At 42.4% G+C, this 15622-nt stretch overlaps 1 protein-coding gene across 2 annotated transcripts in view; it reads right to left on the bottom strand.

The window, feature by feature from the left end:
- mino (glycerol-3-phosphate acyltransferase mino) overlaps positions 1 to 15622 on the bottom strand; it is a 141049-nt gene that overhangs the window by 16744 nt on the left and 108683 nt on the right. For both annotated transcript variants that reach the window (XM_065431096.1, XM_065431090.1), the window contains exons 17-20: positions 14866 to 15008; positions 14706 to 14783; positions 10816 to 10941; positions 6363 to 6486 (exon numbers count right to left, since the gene is read on the bottom strand). In XM_065431096.1, coding sequence (XP_065287168.1) covers positions 6363 to 6486; positions 10816 to 10941; positions 14706 to 14783; positions 14866 to 15008 — 471 coding nt within the window. The remainder of the gene's footprint in view (positions 1 to 6362; positions 6487 to 10815; positions 10942 to 14705; positions 14784 to 14865; positions 15009 to 15622) is intronic.

Genomic DNA, 15622 nt, shown 5'->3' with positions numbered 1-15622 from the left:
TGTGACAAATTCCCGCTAATTTTCATCTTTTCGCCAACCAAAGGCAATTAGTTTTCGCGTCTCAAAAAAAAAAAAAGAGGAAGAAAAGCAATGCAGGGTGTCTACCAAGTTGACATTTCCAAATTCCCTGAGTTTTCCAGGTTTTCCCTGAGCACCTTTGCGAAATTCCCTGAATGAGTCAGATCTTTGTTTTATGTCAAGACAGGCTGACACCACGTTGCCCGATGCTGTCACTCTCTAGTAAGCATGCTGAAACAAAAAAAATGACTTAATCCAGTTTGAATAGTAAGGAGTAATATATATATTTTATTTAAAAAGAAAACAGAAGGAAGGTGTTAGTAAAATGCACAGCGAAAGAAATGGTAAAGCCCATTCCAAATTGAGTCGAACATTTTCAAATACGAATGAAAAGGAGATGCATACATAAGTAAATATTTTTTTAATATCAGCTATTTCTATCAACTGATAGCAAGCTCATCTGTATGAGGTCCTGAACTTTGTCACAACTAAGGTTCTCTCTCAGCAGCTGGGAAGTCAACCTCAACTGTCCTGACATACTCTCAGCCCGTACACAACATCTCAGTGTTGGGTTTCACTGCGTAAACAATTTATTTTGGTTTGGATGAGGGACACCTGTGTTTCAGCATCAGCCATCACTTAGTTTTTTTAGCTCAAGCTCCTTCAAAAAGGTGGCGGCACCCTTCCTTTCCCGTTAATTCCTCAGTGCGTCGGTCCTTTCTGTTCTCATCCTCCTTCTACCATGCTTTCACCACATGGATCATCTGAAGCATCCTCTTGGTCAGTTGTACAGTCAACATTTGATTTCTTGGACTTCCGAGGGGCCACAAAAAAAAAAAAATTGAAAAAAACGGGCAGTCTGAAAAAAATTAATGCATGTCTTTAACTGCCTTTAAGGGCTAAAATTACCACAGGCACGTCTCAAAAAGCTCTGAAGGCCTGCCAGTACGCTTTTTAGGCATATCAGGGCTTGTACTGTGACAGAAGACGACGTGCGCGCATGTGTAATTAAGTAATGTATACTGTGTCCCGCGACAATTGCCCCCTTCCCACACTTGTTATGCTTCACCGCCTAACACTAGTGTACCGAGGCGAAGCTAACTTTCGCAGACTGGCATTACGCAACGCGCTGTGCTCTGCGAGCTTCAAAGCCAATCGCTAGGATTACAAAGGCGGAGTCGGTGCCATTGGTGATAACGGCGAATTCTTTCAATGAAAAACACGGCACCGCACGGCAAGAAGCTTAATAGCGAACATAGAAGCAGCTAGGCCTGACGTTGCCGCGGTGGTGGTTACGGATTTGCGGATTTGCCTGCGAGAGTGCCGGTTCGAGGCGGCGAGATAATCGAAATAGCAGCGGTGGCGGCTTTGATTAATGCCATTTCAGACCTGCAGTCGGGGCAATATACATTGACTATATGGAGTACGTGGTGGTGCCGCAAAACCGTGCAAATTATCGGGCATGTCCGAAAAATCGGGCGTCTAGAAAATCAGTCGTTAACTACTCTGGCAATACATCGTGCCGATGACACGGCGTCAATAATGATTCGTTGCGATTCCTCTGTTACTGGAGCCAGCATTAAACACGACTTTCGTTCCCTTTCAATAAAGTTACAGCTAATTTTCCCTGATGGAAGCACAAATTCCCTGAGTTTTCCCTGAATTTTTCCAGACTGTTCAAATTCCCTGATAATTCCCGGTTTTCCCGGTTGGTAGACACCCTGCAATGGAAACGCATGCACGGCGGCATCGCTCCTATACGTACCCCTGTGAGCACTAAATGAGCGCGAAACAAGCGGTCGCCCTTTGGGCGATTAGTAACGAGATAGCCATCAGCTTTGCAAGCACAAGAAGCCGAAACCACCTGCGGAACAAAGCCCAAACCACCACCCGCCCGCAAGCGCCAATGCGCAAGTGGTGCTATGTAGTCGCGCGGGAGCGAACTAGTGCTAAAACAAACCATGCAACGAAAACCGAGAGAGGGAGGCACGCGAAAAGAATTCCCTGTATCCCCACATAGTGGCAGCACATGACAGAAAAGAAAAAGTTAAGAAATTGGCGTGCTTTTTAAACACAAATGGCGCTGTAAATATACGGCATCGACCATTTCGGGCTTCGTTCACAGCGCCGTATATTTACGTCATTGACCCTCGAAGGGTTAACGTCTCCCTTTTTGTGGATTAGTATAATGTTGGCATTCTTCCAGTTCTCCGGGTCCTTGAAGTCTATGACAGTACCTATAAAACACGGTTAGTTTTTCAAGCATTACGTCTCCTCCATCTTTGATTACATCGACTGTTATTCCATCTTCTCCTGTCACTTCTCCTCGTTTCATGTCTTGCAAGGCCCTTCTAACTTCATCGCTAGTTATAGAAGGAGTCTTTGTAAACTGTTCATTACTACTTTGAATGGAGGTATTCTGGCTTCTATGGGTACTGTACAGGTCAGTATAGAATACTTTCGCTCTTACCATATCTTCGAGATTGCTGATGGCATTACCCTGCTTATCTTTCAGTGCATACACCTTGGTTTGTCCTATGCCAAGTTTGCTTCTCACCGATTTCATGCTGCGTCCATTTTTTATTGCTTCCTCAGTGTTTCTCACGTAAAAATTTCGAATATCCGACATTTTCTACTTGATCCGTTTTGACAGTTCTGCAAATTCTATTTGATCTCTTCAGTTGGACACTTATTTTTTTGTCGTTTCTTTATTAGGTTTCGTTCATTACCTCTATGTCATCTTCATCTCTCTGTTCTAAGGCTGCATATTTGTTTGCAAGTACCAGCCTGAATTGATCTGCTTTTATCCTTATTGCGTCTCGGTTGGTCCGTTTCCTCTTGGCCAATTTTACTCTTTCTCTCTTGAAATTGAGGTGAATCCTAAACTTCACTAACCTATGATCACTGCACTTTTACCCTACCTAACACTTCTACATCCAGCACTATGCAGGGACTGGCAGAAAGTATGAAACCAATTTCATTTCTTGTTTCGCCAGTAGGGCTTTTCCAGGTCAACTTTCTGTTCCTACGCTTCCTGAAGAAGGTGTTCATTATTCACAGCTTATTCTTTTCAGCTAATTCTGCCAACATCTCTCCTGGAGTGTTCCTAGAATCGATGCCATAGTTGCCAATTACTTGTTTACCAGCCTGCTTTTCCCCCTCTTCTGCATTGAAGTCACCCATTACTACAGCATACTGAGTTAGCACTTTCCTCACCGTTAATTCAACACCTTCATAAAACTGATCTATTTCATCATCGTCATGACTGGAGGTTGGAGCGTAGGCTTGTTACTATCTTTATCTATACCATTTAAGTTCTATTACGACTACTCCTACACTCTCATTAATGCTGTAGAATTTTTCAATGTTGCCCGCTATGTCCTTATGGATTAAGAATCCTACTTTGTACTGCTTTTTATCTGGAAGTCCTCCATGGCAAGTATGGCAAACTACTATCAGCACTGTATAGGCTTCATCAGTTTTAACCTCACTAAGGCCAATGATACCCCAAACAATGCTTGATAGTTTCTCAAAGAGCCCTTTTAAGCCAGCTTCACTCAAGAGAGTGCGAGTGCTAAATGTAGCCAGGGTCAGTTTCTAGGGTCAGTTTCCACAGAAAGCTGTATCGTAAGTTTTTCATGTCGCTCTACAGTTTCTTTATTTACACTTTTCATCTATTTATATTTGAGAAGTTAATTAATTTAGTCTAATTATCTAATTAGCCAAAAAAATATAAAATTTGATTTTCTCCAAGCGATGGCAAACAACATTACCTTTGTACGGTCCAGCTACGTGGCATTTGCACATTTTTAAAGCTTGGCTAAAGTTATGTGGGACACCCTGTATATGTTGCAAGCAGTATATGTGCTGCTCAAGAGTGCACCTCGGAACACACCGATCAAGCTTGCTAATATCACCAGCCCCCATTTCTGTGTGCATATTTATAAGAACTGCAAGATACCACAGATTTGACTATATAATCATCTGGTAAATAAAAAAAAAACCTATAGCATATTTTGTTGTATCCTTTCCTATATCATACTCTAGCTAAGGCAAATGTTATAATGCACAGATAATTTAGTGAGATTCACTGTAACATTAAAGGTGTTCATATACATTCAGGACTTGCCTAATGCCTGTTCCAACATTACACAGACGAAGAAATTGTCTCAACACGCACTGCTGGGCTAGTTGGTTCATACTTAATTTGTAATACAGTGAAATCTCGGTACAACGAACTTCAGGGGACCGCGGGAAAATGTTCGTTATTCTGAAAGGTCGTTATAGTGAAAGCCCAAAAATTAGCCATAACAATAGCATTTCAGTAACGCAAGCGTCCTACCTTTCAAACGGTACCTCCTTGAACTCGTTTCTCACACAATGCACACGTGATCGCCAGACAAGGCACATTTATTTGAAATAGTCCGTGATCGTCTTCTGACGGGTGCAGCACAGACTCTGCAGCATGAACGATTCCAGACCGTCCGCATTCTTATGCACGCCTTCGGCCGCTGTGCCGCTTTTGGCTATAAATATGCGGAGTTTTCGCAAGCAGTCCAACGCATCAGGCCGACACGGACTCGTCGCGGTCTTCGGGTGCTGCCGTAACGTGCAGCAAGATTCTTGCTGGTGCTTAAAGATTTTCTCCTTATCTTTGAGAATCGTGGCGATCGTCGACCGCGCCACTCCACGTTCTTTAGCCACGACGGTTTGTTTCTTCCCGTCTTCTATCTCGTGAAAAATCTCTACTCTCTCGCTCAAAGAAAACAGCTTTCGCTTCTTCGCCGTGCTTAGAGTTGTTGAGCTCATGGCAACGCGAACGCCGGCACGCACTTCTAACACAATAATATAACCAGAAGAAAAACAAAATGGACAGGCCTGATACGGGTGACAGCACGCGAACAACTGAGAAAACAAGCAAGAAAAACGTGATGCGTCGTCACCTCCGCAACAGGAAAAAAAAAAAAAAGCCCACTTCAGCGTTAATTACTACTTTTTTTTTTCTTCTGCCGCACCGTCTCAGGTTTTACGCGCCCATGCTCCCCGCCTCTCCACTCACAAAACCTGGTGCGTCGTTGCCTCCACAACGGAGAAGGAAAAAAAAAAAGTCTCCGCCCGCATCTTTCTCCTTCCGCGCCATCTCAGGTTTTTGCGGGAAGCAAGTTGCAAGGCGGCCCGCTCTTCGCGCTGCGTCGTCTGCTAGCTTAGAGCTCCGACTGCCGTGACGGATACACGGAAATCTAAGAATCCTCGCATTTCGGGATATGAGTTCGTAGTACTGAGGTGTTGTTTAGATGACACGGAAATTAAATAACGATCGTTATTCTGAAATGTTCGTTATTCTGAAGTTCGTAGTAGTGAAATATTTTTACATTGAAACTATAAGCAGTCGGCACGGGATTTCATAAAAGTTCGTTAATCTGAAATGTTCGTTAATGTGATGTTCGTTGTAACGGGGTTTGACTGTAGCGCTTATGAGGACATCTGCTTGTTCTGTCTTTGCTGTGGTGTTGACCTCGTTAGTGCAACACAAATTGTAAGAAATGATTATAGCATTCACTGTAAGCACAAAATATGGTGAAACCTAAGTACAGGGTGGGTGCCTGGCAAGTCAGTGCCTGTCAAATATGTTTCTTACTTCAAAAATTATACATTTGTATAAAACAATCATAATGGATAACAGTATCCAAGGATTTTCTTGTCATGCAGATGGTAACTGGCGACAGCACAGCTAACATGAATAGAATTCAGACTCATGAAATGGCACGAAGGCCTCCTCCACTGGCTGTCCGGTGGGAAGTGTTGAACAGATTTGTAACAGTCTGAAATGATCTTCTGGGATGGGAGAAAGAACAAAGTGGGAAAAAAAAACAAAAACAAGAAAACAAGGGGCAGGGATCGAATGGAAATGTGAATGCAAGCAGTACGTTTAATTTTTGTGGAGTTCAGCAGATGCTAGATTTTTTTGTATTTTTTTTATGGGGTTTTACGTGCCAAAACCCTTTTCTGATTATGAGGCACGCCGTAGTGGAGGATTCCGGAAATTACGACCACCTGGGGTTCTTTAACATGCACCTAAATCTAAGTACAGAGGTGTTTTCGCATTTCGCCCCCATCGAAATGCGGCCGCCGTGGCCGGGATTCGATCCCGCGACCTCGTGCTCAGCAGCCCAACACCATAGCCACTGAGCAACCACGGCGGGTGATGCTAGATTTTAAAGTTCATGCAAAGTTAATTACTTTAAATGCTTTTGCTAGCGCAAGAAAAAATTCGAAATTAAAAACAGACTCTAACATTCCAGACATTGCATAAATCCTTGTATGGGTGCAGCATTGTGGCATACCTTCCATCTGTGCTCCCACCAGCTTGGAAAGGGAACAGGCAACCACCCAGTAGGACTCTAGGTAGCTTGCAAGCACAGAGCGAAGAAACTCCAGCATGGCAATGCTCTTCTCATCCAACATAACCTGAAAAGGTTGAAAACAGTTTCCAGATTTGGGCTTTATTAAAGGGGCCCTAAACCACTTTTTATCGCAGTGAACATAACGCGACCAGGAATCTGCACGCAAATGTGCAAATGGACATGTAAACCGAAAAGTTGAGAAATGCATTTGAAGTTAGAATAGACTATTTTAGAAATGCTTTGCTGCACGAAGTACTTCAATGTGTTGAGCAGAAGCGTAATTATTGGCAATCAAAAGTCGCGTATGATAACATTTGCAGTGTTTCTGCTCTTTCTTCAATTACTTGCGATGTGAAGGCTACAGCGGAGCAGGCATGCCCAGAGTGTTCCACTACTGAACATTACCATGCCACGCAGTTCCAATTTGATTTTCGATGTTCACGTAAATGCCACTATTTCTAATTTTGGCATGTACGATGCACCAAATGCGATTTTCCTCAGCGAGCCACAGTGCGCTCAGCCAGCAGACTCATCACGGCATCCAAGTTACGTAGCAGTTCGCAAGTACATGTAACTGCAAAGTCTACACACCACATTTGCTTTGTGCACGACAGGGCTTGAGTGCGCTCTCCAGACTGGCCTTGCTATGCGGTGCGGACTAGCTTTGTTCTGCACCAGCTTGACCGACGGATAGTAGCCACACTTAACTAGTGCATCTTTAAGCGCTCCCAATAGCTCAATATGAAGTTAAGCCTGCCAGGGCATCTAACTAGGACCAGCCAGGAGTGAACGCATGCTGGAAAGCGTGTGTGTGGTCTGACCTTTAAGTTTGGCATTGTTTGAGGCTAGTACAATGTTCAAAATAAGTCAAATTTAGCTAGACCTGATTGCTACAACATCAATAAGCAGGGCGGCCAAAGTTTAATTCCCATGCGGGCAGTCGCGGCCGAGCATGAGCACACGATAGTCGACTTCTTCCGGAAGTACGTAATTATTACTGAACTTCGACAGCAGATTTTAGCTTAATTCAGCCTGTTTATTAAACTGCATCAATAAATATACACAGCAACAATATGAAGAAGCACAATAATCCAAACAGCCTTCTTTATAGATGTCAGTTGTAGGCCATTAGTAGCTGCGTATGGGGATCTGCTATATTATGAAATAAAGTGTTCAGAAAAGAGTGAGGAGTAGGTTTTGCTGTAGAGAAGCGTTCGAGAAAAAGGTGACTTCACACTCCGCTTGTGAGCTCCACGCACCACACAGGACTTCAAAATTTGGCCGAGGTGTTAACAGCAGCTTATGCTATCTGCAGACTGTTTTTTCATCAAGTGCAAGGGGTGGTTCAGAATTCCTTTAAATCAAGAATTTTACCGCCAGAAACAGACAAGCAATGTACTGCCAAACTGCCTGAAAGTTTTCTGCCGGTGATGTCACCAAAAGAGCACAACGAAAGAAAACGTACAATAAAAATACAGAACAAGAAACTGAATCAAAGTAGCTAACATCTAAACTGACTTTTAACGCAAAACTATCAAGCTGTTTAGTTTACAAGCCAAAGTTTAGAACACTTTACATGCCAGATTCCACAAGGTATGCTGCCAATACTGCAACACGCAAGTGCCATGCTGTTCAGCATTCCCCATTTGAAAAGCACTGCTATGCTATTAGTGCAGGGGTTTCCAAATATTGCTGCCTTTTCAGTGTCCCTCATAAAAGTCCTACGAAGGATGACCACTGTTGCTATGACAAAGACAACTATCCTTGTGAAAACGTTACACAATACTGAGGCTCTTTCTGTGAAAGGTGTGGGCAGGATTTCATGGGGAAGAACGAGGCAGCTCAAAATGAAATCACCCGAAATCCTTCCTCTGCCCTTGCCACGGCAGGTATTGTCTCCCCCTCCCCCCCTTCCTTCCTACGAGTATTCACCACCCCAATCTTGATTTACTCTCCTTCAACGGTTGCATAAGGCTAACATGGGCACAAGCTACACATTAATAAGAATGATAAAATTGAAGGCCCACAGATTTGTGGAAAGGAGATGTACAGGGCAAACTATTAGCGGCAGCACTTCATGGGGTCAGAAAAAGTGCAAGACAATGGTGTACAAATATGAGTGCCTGTGGAACTTAAAATGCTAGCAAAGGTTCTGTGGAACACAGTTTGGGAACACTTTCTCTAAATACTTAGCAAACATTACAGAGCACTACAATCCTTTCTTTACAATATAAAAGGTGATATAATTTAATGGAAACAGATTTTAAAAACTTTTTTTTTATATATATTTGGGGTTTTACGGGCCAAAATCACTTTCTGATTATGAGGCACGCCGTAGTGGAGGACTCCGGAAATTTTGACCACCTGGGGTTCTTTAACGTGCACCTAAATCTAAGCACACGGGTGTTTTCGCATTTCGCCCCCATCGAAATGCGGCCGCCGTAGCCGGGCTGAATTTTAAAAACTTCAGATATAACTGGTGCAATGATGCTTTCTCCATTTTTTTTTCTTTCAGTATGACGGGCACTAGATGTTCAAGGGGCCGTCACAGTCGATCTGTTAAATAAAATTGGTTAATAAACTTTTATTAGTTTTAACACCAACAATGCAATAGCAGTACTGGAGGAAGATGCTGCAGGAGGGAAAATCAAGTTGTGCAATTTTAATAATGCCACCTGTTGTTAAGACATTCATCAACGAAAATTAACCTTTTCTAGATTGGATACCAAAACTTGGCACACGAAGAACGTTGGAGACACTGGTTGAACGCCTGTGTATCCCTCTTATCTCACGAAGCTTGTATCTTGGCGACCTACTATCACTTGCGGAGCAAACACGCAACTATGTATTGGATGCCTCAGCAGGCTATCGCAATTAACTGCTCTGCATCCCGACAGTGTCAAGAACAAGTGGGCAGCGCTTCCAGTGCTGTTTGTGTGTCGTTTCGGAATTGAGCGAAAAATTCCCAATTTTCGTCAACAAATATCGAAACAGTGCATGGCATTTTTAAAACCATATAAACTGCTATAGCTTCCTGCGGCATTCTGCTGGAATACTGCCAATGTAACATGGGCTTTAAAGCCCGTAACATAAAAGTTAACAAATATTAGTTAATTAGCAAACAAAGTGGAATGTCTATATACCCACCTAGTGTCTGCCACGCTGAAAGGTCATGTACTGGAGAAAACACTCTCACATCAGTTAAATGATCTTTAAAAAGAAATCTGTATCAATTAAAATACATCACTTTGTATAAATTCTATTTAATTTTATACCATGAAGACACCCTAGGTGGCAACTATTACATAAGGGGTCGGTAACATGGAATAAAAATGCAACTGTTATGTAAGGGGGGGGGGGGGGTAACCTGCCATAAGAATGCATCGGGTAACCAGTAAATGTCACATAGATAAAAAGTACATCTAAACGTAAATGCAGTATAATAGACTTCCGTTAATTTGACTTAATTTAATTTGATCAAGACCTAGTGGACCGGCAGGTGCAAATGAATTTCTATAGGCCCAAACTTTCGTTATTTCGAGCCTAAGATTGGCCTCCACCAGTAATTCGAACTTGACCAGTCAGCATGTGCACGCCTGATCCCTATGGTGACCACAATACCGACCACTTTAGTGGCAATGTCTGTCTCAGCGGAGCTTAAGGGACAGTGAATTCATTGAACACACTTTATCTCCTGTTAAAACCCCCCATTTTCGGCCTGCCCGAGGAAAGTAACAACTGCAGCTCATAATGTCCGATTACAGTATTTATTTAATTCTAATGTGAGCCTTCTTTTTTCAAGAAAACTGGGCAGAAAATTGTCTGCAAGGTGCAATTGGACATGTAACCAAACTGCCTTGGAGAAATTCATGTTTTACCACATAACACAAACTTACCAGAGCGAAGCTGACTTTAGGAAACCAGTTGCCAATGTGCAACACATATTAGACCTTTTCCCATTTTTCTTACTAAAGAATAGAGTGTGCATTAGATTTCTACTTTGTTTAACAGCGTTAATGTCATTTCTATATTAGTTTTCTACTTCGGACACATAAAAAGTGGTTGTGCGATTGGTTCAGGGTCTTATCAGAAAACGGCAAATACTGCCAAAAAATCAGCAGTGTGTTTTGGCGTTTGTTTTTCAGCATCTTGTTTATTCGGACCACCGGTAATTCGATCAATAGCGTCAGTCTCGTCAGGGTCGAAATAATGGAAGTCGACTGTAGTACAGTGAAAGCAGACCTTCTAGTAGAAAAAAAACAGTCAATAAATCATTACATATTAATAAAATGAGAATATGTTGTTATACAGTATACAATAATGTTCTCAAATAGGAAAATTAGTAGTTACGGTATTTATGAGTAAGTGGACTGAAATGAGAGCTCATACAGACCCGGTACTGTTCCTCAACGATGTTGTAGTCCTTACTGTCACCACTTTCATCACCCCAATCAAGTGCTTCCAATATAGCATCCGGCCACTTCTTGGGTGGACCAGGAATCGACTTTTGGCTAGGGCACTGCATCAAAAAATAGTAAAAATTTGTTTAAGGCGCTTTCTAAGACACACACACACACACACAAATGCACGTAAAGCAAAATTTGGGCAAATTTTATGAACTGCAGATTGGTGGGCACTCTCTCTGCAATAGCAACAAACTTGTCCAATATTCATAAGGCATTCAATTATGTAAATGGAGAAGGCTTGTTCAGCCCAATTTGAGTATAATGTCAGCAATGCTTAACCCATTACTGCATGTACTTTTGTTTCCTTATGAACAAATTAGGCAAGTCTGTCTATGTTGGAAATTCTGAAACAAACCGAGTTTCCAAAGAAATGCATTACTGTGGATCTGAGCAATTATTGCGTATCATACATGATACACCATTCCGTTACGAGTATATATTATAGCCACATGGAAAGGTGTTTGAATTAGAGAGAACCTGCAAAAAATATCACCACTGGAAAAAGAACTGCTGCGATAAATGTAGTTTATTTCTTGTAGCGCAAACTAGTAAAAGTTCCAAAAAAATGTGACATCATTTAGTCACTAAACGATATCCGCAGGATTCCTTTCCTTATATGTGAATTTTTGTTTTACGTCGGCTACGAGCTTGTCGCAAACAGAAAGAATGCAGAGTTCACACAGGTCTCTGAGACCAAAATTCAAGGATACCGAAGGGCTTTCAAGGCCATGCCAAAGCTATTTAAAGCGTGCACAGCGGCATTGCATGTAACAATTTTTTACTATAACGTTTTCAAAACACTATACCTAAACTTAGAGATAACGAACTTGGTAAAATTGGCACTTCGTCATATTGAAATTGGACCTTTTATGCAAATACATATAGTCACCAACGTATTCTTCTTGTACGGACAGGGTCGTAAAACTTTTTGCATCATCACGCGACCAGAAAAATAAATTTCATGATGAGAAAGGCCTTTTTTTTTATAATATTTGTGAGTGCGCAACAAAAGATATGCTTTCATGCCATGTCTATGTCTTTACATCAACGGTACAAAAAGAAGCCTGCGAAGCTCTCATGTCCACTCCGCCGTGGCAGTTGATAGCGTCACCTGCAGTGGGATGACTTTGCACCTGCCATAGATGACCTACAAAAAATAAAGCATGGCCGCATGATAAAGAAAAAGTCAGCTTCCACAGCCACTTCTGTGCCGCGCACCCAATGCAGCACAATTTCGCCGTGTTGCCAGCCTCACACGCCTTTCTCCAGTCTTCCTTCCACTCTTTTGAAACACGAGCCTGACAGTGCCGACAGAAAAGGGGTGGAAGGGAGAGGGGGGTAAGCGCGAAAGGGTGTAACTGTGACAGGGTCGTGGTGCTGTGCGAGGTCAAGAAATTGAAGGGTTTTCAAGGGTCAAAAAGAATTTCAAGGACCTGGGCGGCCGTTGGAATTCCTTCTTTCTCTTTTGCAGGGAGTATTTTGTTGCTGTTCTTGTCTTTAGTGCTTGCAACACAGCTGGTCTCCAACACTATATATATAGTGTTGGGCACCAGCCGCACTATATATATATATATATATATATATATATATATATATATATATATATATATATATAGCTCAAGCTGTGGAACTTATTTTCTGACAAAATCGTCACAATAATGGTGCTATCGGAGGTATAGCCTGCAAGAACTTTATATTTTGCCACCAAATTTGTTTCTCTCTCAACACATCCTTGCTCTCATCCCCAAAAATCATGCTGTATCATATCACACAGCAATTAATGCTTACCTCACAGGACCACTAGAAAGTATTTTTCATTTAAACATGCCAGTAGGCTAATAGAGAGCAAACAGACACCCTGATATTTTTCTGTATCATTTTAAAGCATAATCCTTATGAAAATGACCCGTTTGTTTGCAAACTGCTTGTCCACATCGCAGATTGCTTTCAAGATGCGGCGGCCGCACCGTTAACTGCAGCCACCGGAGTAGAACACACACACACACACACTGCGCCTTGCGCACGAAAGACACGGTTTCCGCCTCGCTTTCCTCCCTTCCTCTTACACGCGCGCAAGATATTGAGCTGCAATCACCGGCTGAGCTTCGCAAGTCAATTAAGACATGGCAAAAGTCAGTTTCATACGCCCTATTCCGACAAAAATTGCCGCTAATTTCGTCGGCTGTAGCGCAGTCCGTTAAAAGCAAACTTCGTTGCATTAATAAAATAAGTAGAACAAACTAAGGCTGAAATATGGCCCGTTATACCCAAAAGTATATTGTACTTGGGTGCGTTGTAACAAGCGTAGACTGTACTAAAACATTTGCATAATTTATCTTAGGTAATTAACTTCAGGGGATCCATCGAAACAAGGAGCAGAAAAATGCCGAAAGCCTGGGAACACGTCGAGAGAGCGGCGCGTCGCAGAAAGAGCAGACAACCCGCGGCCGCGTCGCGCGCTAGCAGCCAATGGCGTGGCTGGGATCGCGCCACGTGAGTTAGAAATCCAGCGAAAGCGCTTGCTTTCGGCGGAGAAATGTTGTTTTTATTATTACTTCCCAGGGAGATTGTGACGCGGCAAAGCCGACCTCGGAGAGAAAAAGTGTAGGCCTACTGCCTTGCACAAGCCCAATGGCTTGCGACGCCGCGATTTGACGCATCACGCGCTGGAAAATGGGCCAGATTTGCACCTTTTCTTGCCACCTCGAGTGCTTTCACCGAGTTTATTTATAATTTACCGATCATTTACGGCTCTGATTTCTTAATATATGAAAGAGGAGGGATCAATCTTGTTGAAACAGTCGAAAACATAAAACTGACTTTTTTAATGAAAATCGCCGTTTCTCGACCCGCGTGTCCCCTTAAGTGGAATAGAAAAAATATTCTAAATAGCACTACATGACAGCAAACCACATGCCGTTGGTTTCATTCAGCTGCGGCTAACCACTTTTTTAAAATCCTTCGTTCAAGTTTTGCGAGACACCCTGTACGTATGGTGAGCTGACGCCTTCTCAGATACGTTGAGCACCTGATATACACACATCGTCCAGTTTCTCAACTGGTTGATGACCTATATGGAAATGACAGATGTTATACAACCTTCAAAACTTGCACCTTAATACCAAAGTGCTTGAAAAGAAATTGTTTAGTTCAATCGCGTAGAAGATGGTCTGGAGTAGATCCCCTGCTGAACAGGTCTGGGAACTTTACGAACAGTGATGACATGAGGATAGTGTGACAAACAAGGATGAAGAATAGAAACCACAAGCACTTGTGGTGTCTGTTCTTCTTCACCCTTGTTTATCGTACTACCCTCATTTCACCACGCACTGCTAGCAACTTGCCCAAATGTCAACCTTGCTTTAATGAACAAGTCCAGTGTGTACATTACTCAGCCAATCATATTAGCTTAACAGTACTGCTAGATGCATATAGGTGCACTAGGAAACTCCAGCTCAAGCTTGATTTCCATTGGTCATGCTAAATTGCTTGGTCATGGCCAGGATTGGTTTAATGACACCAGGCAGGAGCGATCTACCACAAGCCACAAAAAGCCTGTGGGCAGCTTATGACATCAAAGGAAGCACAGTGCATACAAGGCCATTAAATTCAGGTATGTAGAGTCCTCTCATTGCAAGCATAAAAAGAGAAAGGGCACCATTATGACGCATGACTACATATGCTGAGGTGTTCATGAGCGAATATTATGGCTGCAAGTAGAGAGCAGCTCTTCATTTACTCAAACACTTGTAAATCAGCTTTTTCCCTCGACCCTGCAATTTGTGAAAAATTTTAGGGGCACTTTAGTGCCACTTACCTGGCAGTTAGTTAGAACATTCTCCCTAACAAGGTTCAATATGGCATCACTGATCACTGCCTGTACACTGGAGCAGGGCTGGAATAAAGAATATATAGAGTTGGCTTCAGAAAAACATTTTACATCCAACAAGAGAAAAATTAAACAAAGTGCCACTTACCAGGACCAACACAAACTCGCGCTGGAGGATGTTGACGAGATCCTGGCATTTGCTCAGCAGGTCACTCCTTGAAACAACTACAAGGCTGTCACGGCCATGCATGCGGGTCATGTAGTCGCTAGTGAGACTATATAGTGCAGTGACTGAAATGAGGAATAAGCATAAAAAATAAAATTAGAAGAGTTAGACAAACGATGCAGCTTTACAGGATGGTCATTAACATAGAGCTCATTTAAGCTTTGCCCACATACAGCAAGTGAAATATTCAATGCTAAGCTCATATGAGCCTCTTCTGCTCCAGTCTATCAGTCTGCTGGCACACTACACAGGGGCAAATCAATGAAAAGAGGCACAAAGCACATTCAAGCACTGGTACACACTAAAAAAATTTTTGCACCCTTTGGTGCTTATCTTGTCCTAAAACAATAATCGTCGTCTTTAACATTGCACGCCAGGTACTTCCAGGTCATGAAAGACATGTACGTTATCAGAGCGACACAGCATTTTTGACAGGAAAGTCAAGGACAGTTTTTCCCGGTAAATGCAAGAAAGACAGATGATAATTATTTTTTGGGGACAAGGTAAGCTCCAACAGGTGCAAACTTTTAGAGTAAAATTTCATAGCCTACTGCCTGAGTGAAACACTGTCCCAACTAATTATTTCATTCAAACTTTTTTTTTTTTTAATGAAAGCAGCAGCTAGAACTACAAGGTAAGGAAACTGTATGCATCCTTTGGTTCTCGCATTTTTATTCTT

Source organism: Dermacentor albipictus, chromosome 1 (genome assembly GCF_038994185.2).
Source record: "Dermacentor albipictus isolate Rhodes 1998 colony chromosome 1, USDA_Dalb.pri_finalv2, whole genome shotgun sequence".
Classification (NCBI taxonomy): domain Eukaryota; kingdom Metazoa; phylum Arthropoda; class Arachnida; order Ixodida; family Ixodidae; genus Dermacentor; species Dermacentor albipictus.
Note: the sequence above shows the minus strand (reverse complement) of the source record. Positions and strands in the feature narration are given on the sequence as shown.